Raw genomic sequence first — 9,005 nt, 5'->3', positions numbered from 1 at the left:
ACTAAAGACAGACTATGTCGGTAATGCAAAAAAAAAAAAAAAAAAAGCCTCAGATTTACAAAATGAGGACGAGCAACCCAATTCTTTTGAGACCCAAATGATGAATTGACTGTTTATTGCACCCTAATTTTAAGACATTTCCTTAGAGAACTACGACACATCTGTGAATTATGGAAATGTTCACCAGATATATGTAGAGCTGTAACACCAACTCAGGATACCATTCTCGTTTCTCATTCTGTTTATTTGAGGTTTCTTCCACAAAGAAACTGATATGAATAAACAGCAAACACACGCAAGTCCCATGACTTGTGCAGCACACAGGAGACTCTGGGCATCACTGTGGCTAACAATAGCGACAAACACCCATTATTAAATTCAACATCATACATAAAAAAGTGGCATTTTGTGTCATTTTCTCAAAGCAGTGCTTTTAAAAGGCAGCTAGACATTTTTCCCCCCCATCACGACTCACGTCTAATGTTTTGTCCTTACACAGATCGTAATGTACATAAAAACATAGTGACCGAGTTATATATTTTTTCATGTTTCACTCTCCGAACATATGGCTCACATAGCACTGAACTCAATTCATATAGACTACTATGTCGTGGCATGTACTATTTTGTTGTCTTAAATTTCGGAGGTTAAAGCTCTTCTTTCTTCTTTAAGATGATTTGACGCACCATTTCAGCTACTTTGGGTTTGATTTCTTTGATAGAAACAGATGGTCCCCAAGCATCAACAACCTTTCCATTTACATCAATAAGATACTTCCAGAAATTCCAGTCAGGCTCCTTTCCAGCTGACTCTGTACAGAAAAAAAAGATAATAAAAGTAAAATAATAATACGGTAATCTTGATGGACATTGTGCCTATGCAGTAAAACCCTTGAGATTTTTTTCCCCCTTTTTTCTCCCCAATTGTACTTGGCCAATTACCCCACTCTTCCGAGCCATCCCGGTCGCTGCTCCACCCCCTCCGCCGATCCAGGGAGGGCTGCAGACTACCACATGCCTCCTCCGATACATGTGGAGTCACCAGCCGCTTCTGTTCACCTGACAGTGAGGAGTTTCACCAGGGGGGCATAGCGTGTGGGAGGATCACGCTACCCCCGAACAGGTGCCCCAACCGACCAGATGAGGAGCTAGTGCAGCGACCAGGACACATACCCACATCTGGCTTCCCACCTGCAGACATGGCTAATTGTGTCTGTAGGGACGCCCAACCAAGCCAGAGGTAACATGGGGATTCGAACCGGTGAACCCTGTGTTGGTAGGCAACGGAATAGACCACCACGCCACCTGGATACCCAAATCCTTGAGATTTTCAGACAGTCTGAATCCTGGCTACAGCCTTTCACATAGGCTCACAGTGACCTACTGGTACCACGTTTGTATCATCCATGCTTCATTCTGAATTACTGACATTATCCATTTTCCCTCAGGAGATTGTGTATGCAATATTTTTGGCATTACGGATATACCGTCTTTATTCTAGCGTTACATCTATGAAATCCACAAGATTTTCCCTACTCAAGGGGTTTCAATCCCAAACAAAATCCCAGTGATTACGGCTCTTCTCTGGAGAAGAGGTTGCAAAGTGTGCTTAAGGAAAACAAATTGGTAAATTACTCTTTGACATACATGGCAACACATATACTTAAAGTATCTTTGGTTTGAGAGTAACGTTTCCTTATGGGACCTTATAGGTGGGTGCTCTACAACACACTAGCTAACTTACCTGCGAGGTATTTGTAAGCATTGTTGGCTCCCACTCCAACAACAGCGATTTTACTGAAGAGAGGAAAGGAGACCCCATAGATTCTGCGTACAAAATTGTCGATCTCCTTGTCACTGCCAGGCTCTTGCTGACCGAACTGGTTGCAGGGGAAGGCCAGCACATTGAAATGGTAGGGCCCGTAGTCCCGTTGGAGCTGCTGTAGATCTGTATAGTGTTCCTCAGTGAAGCCGCATTCACTGGCCACATTGACCACCAAAGACACCTACAATCATAGGGATAAACTTTACAGACGCTAAAGAAAACATGGTTGTACGTTAAAGGAAACATTCTGTAATGCAGTACTGGGACTGCTCTGAGACTCAGAACAGCATGCAATGTGCAACACATCCCTCAAGACAGTAAAGTGAATAATCGATGCACACCGCTTGTTAGTGGCATTGAAGAGATGAGCTATGTCGTGGTTACTGGGGATGTTAGTAGAAAAAGCACATGTGAAACGAGGGATGAAACGGTTAAGTACACATATTTAACTAACGAATAATATAGAGGGTTCTTGAAGGCTGTCTGGGCTACGGCTAAATTGCAATTCCTGTCAAATTCAAGATTTGACTGCAATAACTGAAATTACAGGTGACCCACAAAAAAGAACATAAATTAATCACTAACTCAGATTTTCTGAATCATTTTAAACAATTCAGAATATCTGTTGATCTCGATTCTTTGGGAAACCTGTGATACTCCAGTGACTCCTGCCATCACTCCAGTGATTACGATCACATTCTAATTATGTCTTCCTAACTGATGCTTAGTTCTATAACAAAGACGATGTTTTACTGTGCATTCAGTGCAGTCCAAATAATTACAAATTTTATTTTTAAAATCCTCCACTGAGATTTAAAAAAAAATATCTTGATCAGTTTGTTATCTCGTTCATTTATATTATCTGCAAAGTAATGTTCTACTTATGTGACAAAAATGTATGAAGCACGTTTTTTAACAACACAGGATGGTTATGATACTACATATTCATTTATTTATATATTAAATGATTAACTGACTGTTTATTGCTCCCTAATGTTGAGACATTTCCTTGAAAAACTACAACATAGTATAGTTGCATTATGGAAATGTTTGCTTCAACTGACACAAAGACGAGCAGGGGATCAATGCAAGAACACTGTTTATGGACTTTAGCTTTGCGTTCGATGCCGTCCTGCCAGAGACTCCGCAGGCTAAGCTCTCCTAACTTTCTGCCTCAGACCATATTTGTCGATAGATCTCCAAATTCCTCACAGACAGGAGACAACATAACATTACAGTTCATTAACCATCTGTACACCAATTACTGCTCCTCCAGTGACACCTCTTATGAAGCCCCCGAAGTTCTCTTACAACACAAAAGCCTCATACGCAACAGTAATGAGCCGAAATACAGAGAGGGCAAGAGGTCAAGCAGCTGACATCCTGATGCAGGAAAATAATCCAGAACTCAAGGATCCAAAGACTGTGGAGACGGTTGGTGAAGTCAAGAGAACCCCACCCCGAACGCCATTATTAGCCGCAGTTACATGGACAATATTTCTTCAACCTGATTGAAATAATTCTGATTAGATTCCAACTTAAGTGTTTACATGGATGCTAAATAAAGTGATCTGATAAGATGTGCGTTTACATGCCCCAAAGCACTGAATCAGATATAAAGTGATGCAAAGTGGTTCCCCCCGTTATGAAGCATCTAATCCATCTGCCGAAAACATAACAGAAGGAAAATAAGAAGTGGTCGCTCTCCTATTAGGCCATCCATAAGATCGCAACATTGAAAACTGGCTGAGTCAGGGCCACTTTTGCCGATTTGACTTTTAGCCTTGCAATAGGCGGCCTTCAACATCTTCCAGCCGGTTTTAATTTAGTCAGTGGTTCGGTGGATTCCGGCTTTGTACGTCTTTTCAAACACTTGCTTGAACAGCTCGTTGTTTTGAGCCTTTCGACCATCAAGGCATTGAACAATCCTTAAATCTTTTAAGGTCTCACACAAAAAAAGTTGTATCAGCCACAGACCTGTTTTGTTTTGCTACCGCCATGTTTCTGTCCCTTCCACGTGAGACAAACATGTGCAGAAAGAATATATTTATTCCAATTAGGCGTTAATATTTTCCTGTTGAACAGAAGGTTTGCATAACCCCTCTCAACCTGACTGAAAATTCCTTTCGATCGGGTCGGATCGGGCCTGTCTCTTCCAATTGAGGCGCTTACATGAGACATTTTTATTCTGAGTGGGCTATTTTTCTGACTATTAGTGGAGTATTAGGGTCCATGTAAACGCAGCTAATGACTCAGCATTCATTACTGTGAATTGGGTCCAAATTCCATGGAAGAAAAACCTCCCAGGACCTCACGTGGAACGTCAACAATGACTATCATCAAAAAAGTTGAGCGGAGGCTGTACTTAATTATTTTATGCTGCAACTCAAGAAATTTAACCTGCCACAGACAGCACTGGTACAGCTTTACACAGCCACCATAGAGTCTGTCCTCATTTCCTCCATTACTGTCTGGTTCAATTCAGCCACTCCGCAGGGCTGATGCAGTTAATGTTCCATCACCTAATCTGCTGAGAAGCCCATCAACGTCCTATCCTCATCCTGGACCTCAGCCACTGAAAGCACAGGATTAAGATCATAGCCACCACATCCCATTATAGCCACGGCCTACGTACAGCCCCCCACCCACACACACACAACTAAAATGGTCAGGGGCAAAAACAGTTTTTTCCCCCCTAAGCCATGTCTCTGATCAACAAATCAGTTGCCAGCCTCCCCACACCTTCCCCAAATGCAAAAAAAATGAATTAAAACACCACACACACGCACACGAGCGCGCGCGCGCACACACACCATTAACTCTATTTCCCCTGTCCAACACTCTTTAACCCTCTTGCTCTTTCTCTCCTTTCTCTGCCAACTGCACCAACATGGATGGTTCTCTACAGCTGGCATCCAGCACTTTCTTCCCACTTCAGTCAAACTTCTTTTTGTCAGCTCTGTAAATACAGTACAATTATTTGAAAACAACATTGTAATATTATGCTAAAATATTTATTTTCAATGTGAATAATGTCAAGTGTGAATACTGTTAGTAGTACAGCCATTCAGCTTTCCTGGCGGCTACGTATAAATGTTCTGATTTTCAACGTCTCGGTCAGCAATAATTTGGCCAAAGCGCTAAAATGGTGTTAAGAAATAAATCATAAAATAAATAAAATCAATTTGGCCAAAGAGCTAAAATGGTGTTAAGAAATAAATCATAACATAAATAAAATGAATTTGGCCAAAGAGCTAAAATGGTGTTAAGAAATAAATCATAACATAAATAAAATGAATGAGAATGCATACATATTGCATCAGTGCATCTCTTAAATTTAGGTTGCACTCCATAATCTACTCTTGCATAAAGTATCAACTGAAAAAAGACTGGATAAACTGGATGGTGTCCCTCTACAATGCTCAGAACCTTTGCAGTATTCGTCCCCTGTTGATCATTTCGGCTCAGTGAAACCCAATCGACCCTTCTGAAGTTGTTCCAGGACTGATCTTTTTCAAGTTTCCTGGGAGGCTTCATGGCACAGAACAGCCAGTAAGGCTACTGATCACAAAGTGAGGAAATGAACAATGTCTCATATGGCTATCAAAGCAGTGTGATGTACTTGATGTTGTAATGGGAAAGCATTGTTTTTGTTTTTATAACTTTAGACATGTTAAAGGATGCCACTTCAAGGAAAGAGTCTCACGTCTGGGATCCAAATTTGCGGAGTTTACCTGATGTTACCGTAAGTGTTAGCGAAGAGATCAAAGGTGGACCTGTACAGGTACAAGGCAAAGAAATAGTTGAGCATGACAAGGGAGGTTAACACATTAGTTATAATCCAGTTGTTATATAAAGGAAAAGTGTGTTTGTGTGTGTGTGGGGGGGGGGGCACGTCTATACAAAAGAAAAAAAGTGTCTCACTGTACAATCGGCCTTACGTGTCAGGGGTGATCATAAACTTGAGGTGATCCAAATATATACTATTGACAGTGTCATGATGAATCAATCACCTGTTGTTCCAACTTAAAACGTTATCGGGTCAAGTAGGCTGCTGAGAATAAGAAACAAAATCCCTGAAATAGCTGTATTTAGCTACTGCAAATACAACAAACTAACAAATAAAACATACCTTTGCACTGTACGGCGACGATTATACGTCTACGTTAATGCAAAAGTGTGGCAGTCATTGTCTATAAGTCAGTAGAAGACAACTTGAAACAACAGCAACAAGAAAACGAAGCCTCAACAACCTCAGCAAATTGAGGCTTAAAACAGCTGTAAGACGGGCAATGACTCGGGCAATGTCGTCAAATCAAGGGAATGTGAAACCCAACCGACTGCAGTCTGTTGTTGGTGTACATCCAAGTTTTGGTTTGAATGAAAATCTGGCAAGTCCCTGGAGCTACAGGCCTTTTGCCACGTAGACTGTTATCGGCTACTGGATGGACGGCTGCTGATGCGGTTAACCCCCCACCCCCTCCCCACCATCACTACCACATACACCTCACATCAAAGTTAGTCTTACAAATAAAGTTAAGTTTTCGAGGATATTCGTACGTATTTCCATCCGACAGGCGTGCGTGCGTCAGTCAGACATGCAAAGGGAGACTGCGTGCAAGACAGTAAAGTGATGTTGCCGGGCCCAGACTTACCGAACCCCGGTACTTTTCCAGGGACACTAGTCTCCCTCTGCTGTTAACTACTTTGAACGTGTAAAAGTCTTTTTGCTTGGTTTCGATGAGGCTGAATAACGTTATCAACACAGCGAGAGCTCCGAGAAGCATTGTTCAACTGGGACGGCGGACGCAAAAGCGGAAACTTGTGTGCAGCCTTTGGAAGTCCCTTGCCCCGTCAGATGTGCGGTGCCTGTAGCGAGCAGCGCGTCGGGTGGGCGGAGTTTGGTCTTGCCTGCGGCTTACTTCTTCTGCATCAAAAATAGCAGTGTGTGCCAAAATATAGAATAAACTTGAAGTTATAATTTCATTGTGGCCATCTAAAGTAGGCTGTGGTCTTTACGTTCACCTGGGTATTTTGATTTATATGTTTATATGCTACTATGTGAGCTCTCTCTCTCTCTCTCTCTCTCTCTCTCAATTCAATATCTGCTTTATTGGCATGACATACATTTGTGTACGTTTCTCTCTCTCTCTCTCTCTCTCTCTCTCTCTCTCTCTCTCTCTCTCTCTCTCTCTCTCTCTCTCTCTCTCTCTCTCTCTCTCTCTCTCTCTCCCTCTCTCGGGTGTCTCCCCGCCTGCCGATTTGAATCCGTATGTTAACTTTTCTTCAGGTGAGTTAGCCGTCTAAATTACCGCCGCCCATCCCGGAGCTGAAACCCTTTGAGGACTGTGTAGTCAACTATAGGTAGTTGTTTGGGTGTCATGGCGAAGTTCAGTCCTTTGGCTAAGACCTCCTTCTCTGATTGGGTAAGTACCTTGTCCGACAGATTCTTGATCCATCTGTTGGATCAAGAATTTTGTGTGGGATGTTCTGTCTTTTGTCTCCAGGTAAGTATATCTGCTTGGCTAGTGTTGTTGGTTCATCGCTGTAAGTTTTGAAACTTCCTTGTCTGCCTTGGTTTTGTGGTGTTGAGATAGTTGTGCTTTCTTGGTGAAATCAGCGATCCTCTCCAAGACTGCACCAAGCAAGTGGGATGTTAGTTGCTGGAGTAGTTGGTCAGATTTCTCCTTCAGCCCTTCAATAGTGAAATGGACCTGTCTCACTCTTTCATTCAGGAGTTGATTTCTCTATGATTCTGTCTGCTCTATGTCCGTTCACTGTGGTACACAGGCGCAGGCTAGTGGGTATGAGCCTGTGTTGTCTGCATCTCAGATTGAATCGCAAGTGGTTTCTGTAGTCTGCAATCTTCCGAGCCATCCTCTCATATTACCTCACCATTTTAAGGGTGTCAGACCCAAATTGTTCCGCAACATGTCTGTGAATGTTCTCATTCATCCAGGTCATGGTTATCCAAAGGATTGAATCAAGTGCAACTGGACTTGGTATATATCCGTGAAGACGTTTCGCCTCTCATCCAAGAGGCTTCATCAGTTCGTGCCTTACAGACTCACAAAGAGCCATGCACATCAATAGCTCTGATAACGACGGGCGTGGCTAAACATCGGAACACAAAGAGCCATGGACATCAATAGCTCTGACGACTCCAAAGAGGATACATATCTGAGTTTCATCACCAGCCAGTCAGACTAGCTTGGTCTAGTCTGTAAGGCGGTCTAGTCTGTGAGTATGTAACTGTGCATCTGTAAATAAAGTTTCTCTTTCTGCGTTGATTCCGGTAAGCGCAGAACTGACGCCCCACTGTGTATTTATTCCTCCGTAAATTTAGTATTTATTTCGGTCTAGCACTGGGTATGCACGCCAGAATCGCTGAACAAATCCAACTCTGACAACAGGTTATGGGCCAGAGTTACCCAGAGATAGTTATCAAGCGATTTGCCACCGCGTGTGTCGGTTAGCATGCTAGCACCATGAGTAGAAGGGTCGCCGAGTCAAATAGCAGGGGCGAAAGACCCAGGATTGAAAGATAAGGTAGCCGTTGGTCTCGACTGGTCTGACAGAGATGAAAATAACTATGAGCTGTGGGAGACGAGATTTTGGGGCCATCTTCTGTTACAAAGGCTAAAGGCCTTTTGTTTAAATGAGCCTACCGACGATGATGGACGGGCAGCAGATGGAGTGGAAAAATGTCGAGGTGTATGCGAAGCTAATCCAGTTTATGGATAATAAAAGTTTGTCGCTGGTAATGCGGGAAGCAGCGGACAATGGGAGGAAAGCGCTGAAAATTCTGAGAGACTATTATGCAGGTAAAGGGAAGCCTCGTATAATTAGCCTTTATACAGAACTGACTTCACTTCAAAAGTCGAGCAGCGAGAGTGTGTCTGAGTACGTTATACGCGCAGAGACAACCATCAACGCCTTGAGAAACGCTGGTGACACGTTGAGTGATGGGCTGTTATGATTTTGAAGGGACTACCAGAATCATTCAAACTGTTCGCTATTCATGTCACGCAAAGTGATGTGACAATGCCTTTTGCCGAATTCAAAACGAAACTACGGAGCTACGAGGACATTGAGAAAATGCGCGCAATAGCGCCAGTATTGGTTGAGGTTGCTATAGTTACCAAGCCTCCCTTCCGGTTTGCCTGCGTTGCAGGCTCGGT

General features: G+C 42.9%; 1 protein-coding gene across 1 annotated transcript; it reads right to left on the bottom strand.

The window, feature by feature from the left end:
• Positions 1–230: 230 nt before the first annotated feature.
• Positions 231–6,671, bottom strand: gpx7 (glutathione peroxidase 7). Its single transcript, XM_056277652.1, has 3 exons — positions 6,480–6,671; positions 1,744–2,005; positions 231–811 (listed from the first exon to the last, which is right to left on the bottom strand). Exons 1-3 carry the CDS (start codon positions 6,609–6,611, stop codon positions 648–650), a joined length of 558 nt encoding a protein of 185 aa, XP_056133627.1. The 5' UTR covers positions 6,612–6,671; the 3' UTR covers positions 231–647.
• Between the last annotated feature and the right edge of the window lie 2,334 nt (positions 6,672–9,005).

The sequence above is a fragment of the Lampris incognitus genome, chromosome 3, assembly GCF_029633865.1.
Source record: "Lampris incognitus isolate fLamInc1 chromosome 3, fLamInc1.hap2, whole genome shotgun sequence".
Taxonomy (NCBI): Eukaryota; Metazoa; Chordata; class Actinopteri; order Lampriformes; family Lampridae; genus Lampris; species Lampris incognitus.
The sequence above is the reverse complement of the archived record's forward strand: the minus strand, read 5'-3'. Positions and strand labels throughout refer to the sequence as shown.

Coding starts and splice junctions, on each gene's coding strand:
- gpx7 (XM_056277652.1), bottom strand. CDS start 6,611: ATGCTTCTCGGAGCTCTCGCTGTGTTGATAACGTTATTCAGCCTCATC. Junction 2,006..6,479: donor TGGAAAAGTACCGGGGTTCG/GTAAGTCTGGGC, acceptor CTATGATTGTAG/GTGTCTTTGGTGGTCAATGT. Junction 812..1,743: donor TGCTTACAAATACCTCGCAG/GTAAGTTAGCTA, acceptor TTTTCTGTACAG/AGTCAGCTGGAAAGGAGCCT.